At 39.5% G+C, this 15825-nt stretch overlaps 1 protein-coding gene across 1 annotated transcript in view; it reads left to right on the top strand.

Annotated features, from left to right (window-relative positions):
- Positions 1–14507, top strand: part of onecut2 (one cut homeobox 2) — a 24558-nt gene extending 10051 nt beyond the window's left edge. Inside the window, exon 2 of the mRNA XM_042335987.1 lies at positions 14019–14507. Within this exon, the coding sequence (XP_042191921.1) occupies positions 14019–14311 (293 nt within the window). The 3' untranslated portion in view covers positions 14312–14507. The remainder of the gene's footprint in view (positions 1–14018) is intronic.
- Positions 14508–15825: the final 1318 nt, after the last annotated feature.

The following is a 15825-nucleotide window of genomic DNA, read 5'->3' as shown; positions in this document are numbered from 1 at the left end:
CGTGAGGATGGTATTTAATACAACTGATCCTATTTTAAAATAATATATTCGAATTGTCTTATTTTAAGCAGAAAGAAAGCCCAGTGCGATTTGACATGAGGCATAGGTTTAACTAACTCTGTGTTTGACTTGGTTTGCTTTGCTGTGGGGCAACACTAAAACCAGAGAAGGCCATACAGAGGAATATATGGTTGACCCAGACTGGGATCCCAGGATTTTGTGCACATTTGTCTCTCAGCAACAAATAACGACCAAATTATATTTGTAAAGCGCCTTTCGCATCTGGGAAGGAGGTCCCAAGTGCCGAAAATCGTGGTTGTGGAAAGACATCTCGTTGGCAAACCATGTCCCTTTTTTAAAAAAAAAGGTCAAGGATCAAGCCAACAACACCCTTAAGAAATAAGAAATTGGACAAATATTTGACAAAAAGATCTATTCACACACACACAAACGCACACACGCTCAGTCACAGGGGGTTTTATCAGAGACAAGGAGGGAGGGAAACTGCAGGGCAGTGGGACTAGACAGACCCTGACCTGAAAGGCTCTATTTAAATGCAATTTATTGTCGTGGTCGTTCTCTTACAAAAATCCAAGATGGTTCTCTTTCGCCCACAAAAGATACACAGTCACTCCGTAAATTCTGAGCGGCGCTTTGAGGCGTCTCGAAGACACGATAAGGTGCTATATCAAACGCAAGGATGATTATTATTATTGCATACACATTGCAAACACAGGCAAGCGAGGCTGAGTGGCCTCCTTCTGCGCTGTAAAATTCTGGGATTCTGTAAATGTGCTAAATGCTTTTGCATTTTCTTCTTCAAATTTGTAACAGGGCATTAGAGTGATTAGCAAAGACAAGGCTGATTTCCTCAACAACACTGTCATAATATGTGCGTGGGTATAATATATGTATATGATTACAGTGTTTATATATTTATATATAAATATAAATTATATTAAAAAATCTATTATTTAAATACCATCCTCACCCATGTCAAAATCAAGCATAAGTGATAATATGTTATATAAAATATCCCTCTGCCTCAACATATTTTAATACACATGGGTTTAATTTTGAGCTGAGCCTATTTATATCGTATTAAAAATCAAAGTGTTTTTGGTGACTGTGTTTGAGATTATTCATGTTTTCAGACGCTTATCAATTCCCTTTGTAGCTGTTGCTTTAATGCTTTAATAATAATAATAATCCTTGCATTTGATACAGCGTCTTATTAGGTCTTCGAGATGTTTCAAAGCGCTTCACAGAATATATTGTAAAGTGAATTGACTGTACATTTTGTGGGCGAACGTATTATTGTTATACAAAGTATATACATTAAATTGTGTGTTAAATATACAATTTAATATCTGACATCTTTAATATCTTGTTGCATTAATATGTATCCCAGCCACCCAGTCCAGATAAATGGTTTATTTTCCATCTCCCCCCCACTCTCCCCTGATCACAAAGTCTTATCACAAAAACTTGGCTGTGAGATTGAGGACTGCTATCGTCCTATTTTGCGATGCTTTAACGATTTGCTAACACCGATTTGCAATGGTCGCAAGCTCTATACAGAGCATGTAAAGAGGTGAGCTTCTGATCAGCTGACACGCTCACTTGATACAGTAGAAGAGGAATAGGGAAAGCCTCTATAATCGATAGTATTGATCCACCCTTTCCCTTTAAGGAAACCACACCTTTTACAAAGGCTTCTGCACAGATTTACTCTGTGCTGTTCTATTTTTTGGGGGCCTGAAAAAGAAACATACCTCATCGCCACTCGATTTGTTATTGTTGGAAAGATAACATGAGAGAGAGAGTGTGTGAGTGAGTGCGTGAGTGTAGGTTGAACATCTATATACGTGTAAACAGTGAAAGCAGCACTACAGAACACAGCACAGTAACCAGCTCTGCTTTGAGACACCTTTTTAAGTGTCCTTTTCAGCGAACCGTTCCGTTTCAGAAACGCATCGTTGCAGTTGTCACACTTTATGCAGTTCACTTTACATCAGTCGATTGATAAATTTGTTAATGTGCAAGTCAATTCAGAAAAAATATTTTATAATAATAATAATAATAATTTGGTCACTCAATCCACGACTGTGGGATGTTGCTGTGAGTAATTGGCTGCCGCGTTTCGCCCACAAAATACGCAGTCAATCCACTTTACAGTGTATTCTGTGAAGCACTTTGAGATGTCTCGAATACTTGATAAGGCACTATATCAAATGCGAGGATTATTATCATGTAATACATTTTACAATATATTCTGTGAAGGACTTTGGGATGTCTAGAAGACGTGATAAGGCGCTATATCAAATCCAAGGATTATGATTATTATTATATTATTATAATGCAATTATCGGTAGTCCGGGTGTAACACATACCATATCTCAAAGTATAACAGATCAGGCTGCATATAACATTGATTGAGCATAATTTATGATATTATGTTAAAATATAGTCTATACAACATAATAAAGATTGTGTAATATCAATACTTACATTTGGTATCTTGCCTTTTCACGTCTCAAATGTTAAACAGGATTTCACAGTCAACCTTGAAATGATTGACCAATTTTATTTGGGGTATTTTATTTTGGGGGGAAAAATATTTGGGGATACAGTATGTAAGTAATTTGAGACATGAGATACAGTAAGTGTTGTACGGCTTGGAAGAACCAGGCAACTTTGGATCTAAGGTTCCCAAAGAATTCCATTCTGTTGTAGACTAATCCATACAGAATTGATTGCTAGCAACATCTCCATTATTATAGCATGCAACAACTAGGATGTTAGAATGGAAACTAGAGGGATCTTGTTCTTTTTTTTTGTCTAGCAATTCCTATAGACTTATGTTCCCTTGTAAAACGAGGCAACTGGGTATTTTGTGTTTGATCAATTTCAGGGTGAATGTTGTTTATTTGCAATGATGATGAATAAATACTGCAGCGTCCCATGTACATGCTATTGATCCTGTGCCATATATGTGCATGTCATATATTTTTATAAGCGTACACCAAAATATTAGTTATGATCAATATTCTAGGTTATATGCCCAGTTGCAATGAATCATGCACTGTATATTACAAGCAGATTGTTGTGTTGTTGTACAATTTTTTTCTTTGCTTATTATTACCCATCTTAAAACCCTCAGCATATTTTTGGGTTCCACATCTGAATTATTATTATTATTAAATATTTTTCCCTATTAATATGGACTTATTTGCATAGACTTTTGATGATAATATATATGGGTGTACGGGATAGGGTCTGATCAGTAATCAGACAGACTATTTATATATATAACTATTTTGCTATTTGATGGAGAACATTTTGTGTTTGGGGGGGAGAGTTTAATAATAATAATAATGGTCCTTGCATTTGATATAGCGCCTTATCACATTGTTCTGATGTCTCGAAGCACCTCACATGAAATATAAAATATAATGGCTAAATATTCATATTTATTTGTTTGACAATAGAGCGAGATTTCCTTGCATCAAACGTAGAAAATGAAAATGCTGAGTTTAAAATATAATTTTGAATGAATTTTATCACAATATAGTACAATAAAATTATAATACAAATATATATTTTTTCGAAAAAAATACTGTACCTAAATTATTATTGATTTGCCTGGTTCTTGTCAAACCCACGGGTTTGGCTGAAAATGAATGAAAACGTCAAGTGAAAAAAATATCCTGCCTGCAAGCTTCAGACAGAAAGCCACATTATGTTTTGTGATATCGAGGATAGATTTTGCTTGGAATCCGTCTCATGAAGAATGGTAGAAAGAGCAGTAAACACAGACCAGATTTGTGCGTGGAATTTTTTTACGTTTCTAAAGGATTCTGTGCACAATGACAGAAGGTCATGTATTTATAATCAAACAATCCTTGCATTTGATACATTGCCTTATCACATTGTTGAGACATCACAAAGCCCTTTACAGGAATTTACTGTAAAGTGGATTGACTGGGTATTTTGTGAGCGAAACATGGCAGCTAATTTGTGCACAGTAACGTCCCCACAAAAGCCATGGAGCGAATGACCAATTTTATCTGGGAGATTGTTGGCCAGGATACCACGAGAGAGAAACTCCCTTCTTTATTTATTTCTCTGTTTATTCTGAACAAATGCATCTGAAAACTTGGTTTGATCGTTAGAGAGTGTTCATTTTACCAACGGCACTTAATGGTTGCTGCTGTTTTGCAGGCTGTGTAGCAAATGGCGCATTTATGTGGGGAAAATAATACTTTCACCTGTTTGTTAGTTAGATGATTGGTTGGTTGCTTTTGCGAGAGAACCTGGGTTCAATTCCCGGGCAGGACAAAACATTAGACAAGTTTCCTTACTCCACATAGCTCTTTAACCCAATGTGTAGGAATCTGGTTGTTAGTCAATTGGTGGATCGCTTTTCTGGGAGTAATAATCCTTCCCCAAATTTTTTTTAGAAGAATAATAATAATTTGCTCACTCAGTTCCCGACTGTTTGTGGGACACTGCTGTGTGCAAACTGCTACCGTGGTTCGCCCACAAAATATACAGTCAATCCACTTTACAGTATATTTTCTGTGAAGCATTTTGCGACGGCTCGAAAACATGATAAGGCGCTATATCAAATGCAAGATGATTATTATTATTGCTTTAAACCCAACAAACAAATTACATTTGTATAGCGCCTTATCTAGTCGGGAGAATGTCCCAAGGACAAAAACAAATGTAATTTGTAAATATTGTCGTTAGTTACTGTAATCTGCAAGTCATTTGAATATAAAATTGTGAACATGTTGAGCTGCTGTGATGTAATTATACACTTTTACCATTATAGCAAAACACGAGGGATGGAGAGAGAGAGAGACAGACAGACAGATTGAGATTTTTTTCTCGTCTCTGCTGTTTAACTCTACAGGTAATTAGAAGCTGATATTGACTTTTCATTTTGTATTCCTAATGGGATGCCCTTTTTTTTTGCAATCCGGATTTCTGGTTGGTCAGCAAATAAGCAACACAGGCGAATTGGATTCGTATAATCGCCAATTCCAGCCTGCCGTCGCAGCGAAGCAAATCATTAACATTGTGCATTGCTAAATATAAATACCTGGAGTGGGGGTGTGGGAGAAAGAGAGAGGAGGGCTAGGCAACATGCAAACGAATAAGAGAGACTCATAGAGAGACACATACAGACTGGGGTTGTATAAATACAGGCAGACTCATCAAAATAAACTCCTCATTTAGAGCCACAGACAGAGATGTGACCTCGTCAAAGGATTCGGTTTGCATCTGAACCGAGTGGATCACAGTTTTTTTTACACACACACACAGATAATAATAATAATAATAATCCTTGTGTTTGATATAGCGCTTTTCACGTCTTCTAGACGTCTCAAAGCGCTTCACAGAATATACTGTAAAGTGAATTGACTGTATATTGTGTGGGCGAAACGCGGCAGCCAATTGCGCACAGCAGTGTCCCACAAACAGTCGTGGATTGAAGTGACCAATTTATTATTGGTTTTTTTTTTGTTGAGGGATTATTGTCAGGCGCGTGGAGTAAGGAAACTTGCCCAAGGTTTCACAATGCCGGAAATCGCTTGAGAAGCGAGTGCTCTAACCACTGAGCTACAGGACTCCAAAGCAGATCTTTGTTGACTGTGTTGCTTGCACCTATGTGAAAATACTGTAAAATATGTTCATTTTGAATTGATAATAATAATAATCCTTGCATATGATATTGCACCTCATCATATCGTTGAGACATCACAAAGCGCTTCACAGGATATACTGTAAAATGAAGTGACTGTATTTTGTGTGCGAAACAAATGTTAACGCAGGTAATCTGCAGGATTTCACAAGTCCTTTGTTAAAGCAGAGAATGTTTAACAGTCAGAGAATGGGCTCCTGTGCTGGTGCTAACTCCCCCACACTAGATCAACCTGCTGTTGCCCCATTCCCTTTGCTATTTCTCCCATTACTGTATTTCTGGAGTCCCATAGCATAATGCTTAGTACGCTTGCCATGCAAGTGAGAGGACCCGGGTTCGATTTCCTGCCAGGACAAGTCCTTAGGCACGTTTCATTACTCCTCTTTTTACCTCGCAGTAAGTAGGAACCTGGTTGTTAGTGGATTGGCAGTTCGCTTTCAGGGGGTAATAACCCTTCCAATCAATAAGAGTTTGGCCATGACTGTTTGTGGGACACTGCTGTGCGCAATTGGCTGCAGCGTTTCGCCCACAAGATCCACTTTACAATATATTCTGTGAAGCGCTTTGAGACGTCTGAATGACATGATACTGCGCTATATCAAATTCAAGGATGATTATTATTATTGTTATCAGTGTCAGATTGAAGCCTATGTTGATTTCTGTCTTCCTTCCTTCTTTGTATTAAATAACGACTAATTCATTATGAACAGGAGCCTATTCCATTTCAGATGAAGAGTCGGATCCCATCTATTTTCGCTTTATAATCCAGAATGAATGTGCCCTAACCGTACATTGGTCAAACTGCCTTCTCCTTGTCAATCATTCCCTGATCTGCTGCAGTCTGACGTTATGTACCTGACCAGTGAACGGCTAATCTCCCATCAATATTTGCCTCCGATCTGATGAAATCTGGGTGATATGATTAAAATGTATTGATCGGAAAGTTTTTTTATATATAAAAAAAAAGAAAAATCCGATCGATTAGCATTTAGATCGTGAGCTGTGCAGCGTGGAACAAACATAGGTTGTGTTATTTCAGGCACAGGTTGTGTTAATGTGTCTCTAATAATAATAATCCTTGCATTTGATATAGAGCCTCATCATATCTTCGAGATGTCTCAAAGCGCTTCACAGAATATAATGCCAAGTAGATTTGTATAATTTGTGGGTGAAACGCAGCAACCAATTATGCACAGCAATGCCCCACAAACAGACGTGACCATATTTTGTGGGGGGAGTGATCATTAGCCCCGGAAAGTATCCGCCAATCCACTAACTATCGGGTTCCTACTTACTGCTAGGTAAACAGAGACGATCAAAAGACTGATTTTAATTTTATTTTGAAAATCTGACACAAGCCTTTTGTGCCTTTTGCTACAGGTAATCCCTTTTTTTGGTAACCAAAATACTTCTGTGTTTGTGGTGTGTGTGTGTGTGTATGTGTGTGTCTGTCTGTGTCTATGGCTGTGTGGAAGTGGGGGAGCTGAGTACTTGAAAACAAAATCAAACTTGCAAGGAGAACTTTGTGTGAGTTAATGGGTTTATAAATGCAATTTGTTGTTGTTATTGTCAGCTGTCTTGTGCTGAGTTCAAAGGGCATAGTTCGAATCTGGCTTATGCCCTCACAATATTGGTTGCAAATTGTTTTGAAGAATTTGTAGATCATTTTTTTTAGATAATGCCTTCACACTGAGGGAGCTGTGTGTGCAGGGAGATGGACATGTATTTATGTGTGTGTGTATATATGTGTGCCTATGTGTGTGGGTAGGTGAGGGGAGGTGGGTATGTGTGTGTGTCTATGTGTGTGGGGGGGATGGACGGGATGGAGGCTACAGGCTCATTGATCAGGCATCAGTTAACCCTTTACCTCTCACTGCTAAAAAAAGGTGAAACCATTAAAACGCAACTCAACCCTGCTTATTGACTGCCAGGATGGTGGAAGGCAAATTGGATGGAGTTTGGTCTTGTTTCACCTAGCAATTCCGATGTTCTTATGTTGTTACATACAGAAACCTAATGGCTCTTTCTAAAAAAAAACCTCCATTAGATTTTAAACGTCGACTGATCGACCAGCCCATCAGTTTATGTGTTTGTGAGAGACCAGTTTGTGTGTCTTTCCCACTTTCAGCTCAGATTTGAGCTCAGTCAATCATCTACTTTTGCCTTTGTAATCGGTACCAAGACAACTTGTTGTAGTGTAAACCTTACATACTCTATATGTATGTATATACCATGTGATTTTATTTCTAATAATTTTATGAAGATGGACAGAAATAGAGCGATGAGTTCTTTTTACTGCACAATTTAGATTTTGAGTGAATTAGCAATACAAATAATGTGAAGGTATTACAGCATATTGATGTATCTTAAATGTGGACGTAAGCGTCCTGTTTAATGTACATAAATGTGTGGAATGTTTGATGTATTATTTTACATTCATATATGATAGTGTACCGTGTCTATATTTGTGCTGGTTATTTGCTGAGTATAAATTTGTGCATATAAATATTGTTTCATTTTTACGTCTGTGCCAGTTTCCTCATTTTATGTATGCAGTGTTTTATGTGTGTATGTGTGCATGTGTATTTTATACGTATATGTGTTTTCTTCAATATACATGTAACTACGCTCTCCGAGATGACGCTATATAAATGCAAGTTGTAGTCGTTATTATTGTTATATATGCGAGGGTATTGAACGTATGTGTGTATTTTATGTACGTGTGTGCATGTGTATTCTTTTTGTGTTGTGGGTGATATTTTACTGTTTTTGTACATGCGTGTGCATGTGTGTATTGAATCATGTACAGATTGGGTAGAAATATTATCTGCTGATTAATGGCTGTATACAGTGTATATTGTGTGTGCATTGTTTTATGTATTGCATGCATTATTTAGGTATATGTGGAGTGTATATTGGATTGTACATATGGTATTTTAGAAGCATGCTTTCAAGTGCATTGATTTTTATATAGCTGGTGGATGTGTGTTTTGTCTACATAGTGTGCATGTGCATTCATGTATTGTCATGTGTGTGTGGGCATTTGTATGTGTATATAAAATACGTATGTGTGAATGTGCACAGTATTGGTTTATTTTAACATTAAGCCCTGTAGGCCTGAAATTCATCGTGGCCTTATCCTTGAGATTACATGTCTTAGAATGCAAGGCTGTGGCTTTAAGGCTATCCCAAAATGTGATGTTTATATATGAAACAATAATTTAATGGACTCGCACAAACAAAGCATTATAAATTTCAAGTATTGTCTCATCTTGAACTCTCCGGAAGGGAAAAAAAGGAGTAAATTGGGGTGGATTAAATATATAATAATAATAATAATCTTGCATTTGATATAGCACCTTATTATGTCTTTGAGAAGTCGCAAGACTCTTCACAGAATATACTATAAAGTGAATTAACTGTATATCTTGTGAGCGATACGTGGCAGCCAATTGGGCACAGCAGTGTCCCACAAACAATCATGGATTGAAGTGACCAAATTATTATTATTATTTTTTGAAGGAATAATTACCCCTGGAAAAGCAATCCATCAATCCACTAACAACCTGGTTCCTACTTAATGCTAGATAAACCGAGGCTTGCCCAAAGAGTAGCCCTGCCTGGAATTGAACCCAGTCTCTTGCTTGCGAGATTAGTGCTCTACCACTGAGCTAGAAAATAGAATTAAAAAAAAGCACAATAGGAGTATTTTATTTTTTGATGCAATTTGGGGCCAAACACTTTTCAAAAACACATAACATACACAGTGCACAAAATAATATTTTGCCCACAAAACATACAGTCACTTCACTTTACAGTATATTCTGTGAAGTGATTTGAGATGTCTCAAAGATGTGATAAGGCGCTGTAATCAAATGCAAGGATTATTATTATTATTGTTGTAAATACATACCATGGAGGATGGGGAGAGGACATTAACTATGTTCATTCAAAAGACAAGATATATCAATAAATGCGTACTGTTTGCGGCTTTCTAGTCCACATGTAACCATAACAAACACAGCATTTGTACTCAATACAGCAAATTGCCCTCCCCTCTTAGATATAGTTTGCAATTTCAATTGAGTTAAATTATTATCCGATGCCAGTGAATTAATCTTACTTTTGCTCGGATGCAACGCAGCGAGAAAAGAACTTTGCAATCAAAATGCATTCTTGTTAATTGTGCAAATAGCTTTATCAATGGGGGAGAGATGAGGTCAACTGTATAAGTTGCTATTCCACTACATACTAATTTGCAATGGATTCACTGAGAGACAGTATTCAAGGTAATTGCAGGTTCTGTCTCTGCTAATGTGTGGTGGTCGTTGTGTGCGAGTGTTTGTGCTGATACTGTGTGTGTGTCTGAAGATTCATCAGAATAAATCAGAATAAGTTATTTTTCCCCCCCTCACTCAATCCAGTGCTTTTGCTGCTGTTGGTAAATGCTCAGTCACACACAAGAAGCGTGGTCGACAGTGCGTCTGACAACCCAACCATATAGTTATGTGACTGATTGATTAATTAATTAATTTGATAGCATAAACAAGAGCCACAGCTTTATCAGCTGTCCTAGCAATACTGCTCTGTTGACTTTGCACAGGCGGTTTGTTTAAAATGGGTTTAGACCTTATTTCCAATGGATCCCGTTCAATCAATTGAGGGGCGACTGCTTTGTCAGTGGTTCGGACAAAATTGGTGTGTTTCCACATTGCAAACCCCAGCGTCATTGTGCAATCCAATGCAATAATTTGTTTGGGTTGTTAGCAATGCTTGTTTGCTACCACACGGGTCGCCCCTTCAATGGATTGGTTCCACAGAAGGACAGTTATATTTTACTTCCACACAGAGAACTGTCCCCACATTTAATATTAATGATAATAATAATCCTTGCATTTGATTTGGTGCCTTATCACGTCTTCAGGACGTCTCAAAGCACTGCACAAGATATACTGTAAAGTGAATTGATTATATTTTGTGGGCGAAATAATACCTGGGTTGAAAGGCGTTGCTATGATGAGAGGTTTGGTAGACTGAGGTTATCTTTGCTTAGAGCAGTGATTAAGGGGTGATTTGATTGAGGCATTTAAACTAATGAAAGGAATTGACAGGTCAGATAGCAAATGACTGCTTACTGGGTATCGGGCACTGTTCCGAGGGGGTTTAGCTTTTAAAGTCAGAGCCAAGACAGTTAGGTCAGGAAGCATTTCATCACACCTTGTGAAGGTGTGGAACGCTCTACCCCAGAAAGTTGTAGAGGCAGAATCAATAATAATAATCCTTGCATTTGATATAGCGCCTTGTCATATCATTGAGACATCTCAAAGCGCTTCACAGAGTATGTTGTAAAGTGGATTCACTATGTTTTGTGGGCGAAATAGGGGTGTTTAAAAGAGATATAGAGTCTTAAGTAATGGAGGTCTGAAAAGGAATAGTGAAAGGAGTGGGGCATTGGGATTAAAAGGTCTAATATGTTCCAATAAAAAGATGGAACAGGCTCAGTGCACTGAATGGCCTCCTCCTGTTCCTTGTTCCTGAACCGCTAATATCCTTTTATTTTGCTTGTCTCTACCATTCAATGTATCTCAACAACAACAACTTTAATCTATACAGCACTCTTCATGCTGGGTAGCATCTCGGATAATATTATTATATTATCAGCAATGGCAGAAAAATAAATAACCTCTAATATTTACACATTGTTATCGAATCATGTGATAAATAACTTTTGGTCAAATGACTTACATGATTAACAAAATTTACTGGCAAAGTTGATTCAACACCCGAGGATAAGATATCTTTGTATCTGTACATATATTATATTTGTACATATGTTTGCATTGCCTTGATTAGCAAACATGTGTTGACATTCACAATGTATCTCCACTGATATAATCCTTCTGGTATATTGATCGCATTTCCAAATGATTTTTTTAAAATTTTGGTCAGCCGGGTGTCTGGCACGAGCGGAAACCCATCGATGTGCTTAAGAGTATCCAAACCAAACTGAGAATTCCATGCTTCCCACCTACGCGTGGAATTTCCAGAGAATTCAAGCGATAAATTGATATGATAAAGTGATTTTTTTGAAGTTCAAACTGGCCCCCAGTTTTAAGCACAAAGTTTTTTTAAAAATATTAATGAAGCATTGTATATAAATCAACCATTTAGGTGTCAGCCTGGCTCAGTTGGTAGCATTAATATTATTGGAGATAGTGTGGAACCGGATGTGGGCGAAGCTGTACTCCAGGATTCCTTGCTGGATAATTATGCACAGTATCTGTCCTGTGGAGTCCTGTAGCTCAGTGGCTAGAGCATTTGCCTTGCAAGTGACAGACCTGGGTTCGATTCCCGGCAGGACGAAACGTTGGGCAAGTTTCCTTACTCCTCTGTTTACCTTGCAGTAAGAAGGAACCCGGTTGTTAGTCGATTGACGGATCGCTTTTCCAGGGGCAATAATTCCTTCATACGCAAAAGATAATAAATTGGTCACTCAATCCACGACTGTTTGTGAGACACTGCTGTGCACAATTGGCTGCCGCGTTTCGCCCACAAATACACAGTCAATTCACTTTACAGTGTATTCTTTGAGACGTCTGGAAGACGGGACAAGGTTCCTGCATCAAATGCAAGGACTATTATATATTATTATTGTCTGCGAAGCATTGCTGCGTAGGAGAGGGTTGCAGTCTGTGGAATGTGTTTCCATGGCAGTACTGCAGTGGGATAACATGACTGTATCTGCCATCGAGAATAACAAGTACAACACTGCCATCTACCGGAAACATCTGCCTCAACACATAGCCTTGGGTGAAATATTACTTCTCTTCCAACTTATTAAAAATCAATAGTAACCACACTTGGGGTAAGCCTCTCAAACACTGTATTTAATATGCAGCATGGAGAGATAAATGTACTTACCGGTTAACGCAATTTAAGAAAGGTGCAGGAAAACTATAGAAACAAACTATTGTGTTGAATTGCGGATCTTGTTTCAGCACCTCGGATAGCTCGTTGAGGAGCATCTGAAAAAGACAGCAGACACAACAGGGCGATGAAAATATCATCAGTAAAAGATATTATTTACATCGGGCTGGTACATTATTTAAATGAGAAAACGAGATATACCACTTATGGGTTGAATCCGACTGCAAAACTATTCACTTGAGGTTGCTTTCAGCAACTGGGCCCCGACACTTTAGAACGCTTTTCCCCAATGCCTGCACCTTGCCCCCTCCTTCCTCATCTTTTAGATCACGACTGAAGACCTTCCCCTTTGACCGTGCTTACAGTCACCTCCCCCTGGTTCGGGTCAGGCTCCATCACTGTTAAGTGCTCCGAGATGCTGTCCGCATGAAGGGCACACTATATATATGTGTGTCTATCTGTATATAGTCCCTACAAGTACAGCACAGAGAGAGCAGGCCATTAAATCATTATTGCAGTAACAGTGGCTGGATAGTTCTTTAGTGAAATTAAATGTTTGTCATTGATAATTCGGAAAGGACAATGACTGATAAATCAACAGCTGTTGACCAACACTCTAATAAGTTGTCAACAACAACAAGAACAAATTACATTTGTATAACTCCTTTCATATCGAGAGGACGTCCCAAGGCACGGGGCAGTCATGGTTTGGGACCCGAGCTGAGGGTTGGGATCAGGAGGGATGGAGGGCAAAGAGGTTAGGGATAGGAGGGTGACCGAAGGCACAGACGAAGAGGAGCATCTTGAGACAGGCCTTGAAGGTGGGAAGGGAGGGGGGATTTAATAATAATCCTTGCGTTTGATATAGCATCTTATCAGGCGTATCGAAATGCTTCACAGCGTTTTGATACGCCTATTGTAAAGTGGATTGACTGGGTATTGTGTGGCCGAAATGTATCAGCCAATGTCAGGCACACAGCGGTGTCCCACAACCAGCGTGAATTGAATGACCATATTTTTTTTGTAGGGATTATTACCAGCGGAAAGTGATCCACCAATCGACTAACAACCGGGTTCCTACAACCTGCTAGGTAAACAGAGGTGGTTGGAGTAAGGAAACTTGCCGATGGTTTTGTCCCGCCCGGGAATCGAACCCGGGTCCTCTTGTTTGAGAGGCAAGCGCTCTAACCACTACAATACAGGACTCCACAACTTCGGTAATAAGTTGTGAAGAGGAATTAATGTATGGAATGAAGCGATTCGAAATTGAATAGATTCTGAGCATCTCTCTCTCTCTCTCTCTCCTTTGCCTCCTTCTCCCCCCCCCCACCCACCCCACCCCCCACCACCACCACCCAACCCCCTCCCCTCACTCCAGCGTGCAAACGCAAGGAACAAGAACAGAACAAGGAGAAGAACAATACACCAAAGAGGGCAAGGCTAGTTTTCACCGACCTCCAGCGCCGGACTCTTTTTGCCATTTTCAAGGAAAACAAACGCCCTTCCAAGGAGATGCAGATCACAATCTCGCAACAGCTGGGCCTGGAACTGAGCACGGTCAGTAATTTCTTTATGAACGCCCGGAGAAGAAGCTTAGACAAGTGGCAGGATGAGGCCCTTTCGAGCCCAGGGGCTTCATCTTCCACCTCTAGCACTTGCACCAAAGCATGATTGAGGAAAGTGCTCCAGAACCTGGGCACGATACTCAAAGCCGTCTAATCTTTCTCCCCTTTTCTTTTGAAGAGACTGGGTTCAGTGGTGAGTGCGATAGCACAATCTATGCGTTACACGTACAGAAGCACTGTGTCTTTCCGTCCGTCCTGGGAACATGGGAACAGGACTAGTCCATTCATCCCCCTTGAGCCTGTTCCGCCATTCTATTAGACCATGGCTGATCTGTACCTCAACTCCAAATACCCACCTTGTCCTGCATCTAAATCCACCCCCAAAGTGTTTATTGTTGTTGGTGGTGGGAAGTAGGGAGGCAGCAATGCTGTTAGCTGAATGGGGAAACTGTCTCATTAATGGAAAGTTGGCAGATGATGCCAGGCAGAGTAACTGAGAGCTGTGTTGCTGAGCAATATTCTGCAAAGTTCTCTGCTTTGGGATCCATCAACGTCACATCAGAGGATTCCAAAATATCTTGTGGTGTTAGACTTAGGACTATTGGCTCCAAACTTAAGGCCGGGCAAAATTTTGCAAAATCTGGTCTTATTTTCAAACTGTTTTGTTTCGGTCGACTGAGGAAAACCAAAGTAAGACCAGATTGAGACATTTTATGAAATTTCTTCACAGCTTTAAAATGTAAGGCTAAAACCATGAGAAAATGGGGCACCTGATGTCACCGAGTGCTTTCTTCGCTCATTTTCCCTCTCAGCTTCCAGCAACACTACACTAAATCCATTTTGGTGGGTGGAATAAACTGACTCAACACCATTTATAACCCAGACTGTCAGTGACCATTTACATACACAATCATGCTAGCTCGTTACCAAAGAAGCCCTCGGCGTGGGCGATGTATTTAGGGCGAGCAGGCAAGCACAAAAAGACTTCAAAGGCACTTCTTAGCCACCTGTTTAAGATGGACACATGACACACATTGAATGTCACTGGTAACACATGCCCTGCTCTCTTGCAGTTAAGCCACTTATAGTCACAGCGGCGAGAATGCAAGTACAAAACCTTCAAGCACATTCCTGTACTTTCGGTAACCAAAAACTGGCTTCTCTTGCAATATCCCATCAGGACATACCATCTCCCCCCAACCATCACCCACCCAACCAACCAACCAACTCACTCACATGAACACATGTAAGTAACACAGCTATGACACACTGAATAGAGCCATTTGCTCCCGGAAGAGTAAATATTGTTTTGTTTCCAATAGCTCCATGTTACTATGCATTCCTCCCTCCAGCTAGATTCTATGCTAGGGCAACATCTGTTAAGTACTGCAATCTCACCATTGGGTAGTCTGTATAAAGAGGCTGTCTAGTGCTGAGTGCGGAAGCACAAAGGTTAAAAGCTTTCCACCTTCATTCTCCCCCATTACAAAAGCCAGATCTAAATAGCATTGTATATTCCCCACATGTGCACATTCACCACTGAACCCAGCCCCTTTGAAGATCGCTCATTGGTGTGTTCAAAGGCTCGAAAGACAGCGGCGAAGACTCTTGAGATACTTT

Source organism: Callorhinchus milii, unplaced genomic scaffold (genome assembly GCF_018977255.1).
Source record: "Callorhinchus milii isolate IMCB2004 unplaced genomic scaffold, IMCB_Cmil_1.0 Scaffold1, whole genome shotgun sequence".
Lineage (NCBI taxonomy): Eukaryota > Metazoa > Chordata > Chondrichthyes > Chimaeriformes > Callorhinchidae > Callorhinchus > Callorhinchus milii.
Note: the sequence above shows the minus strand (reverse complement) of the source record. Positions and strands in the feature narration are given on the sequence as shown.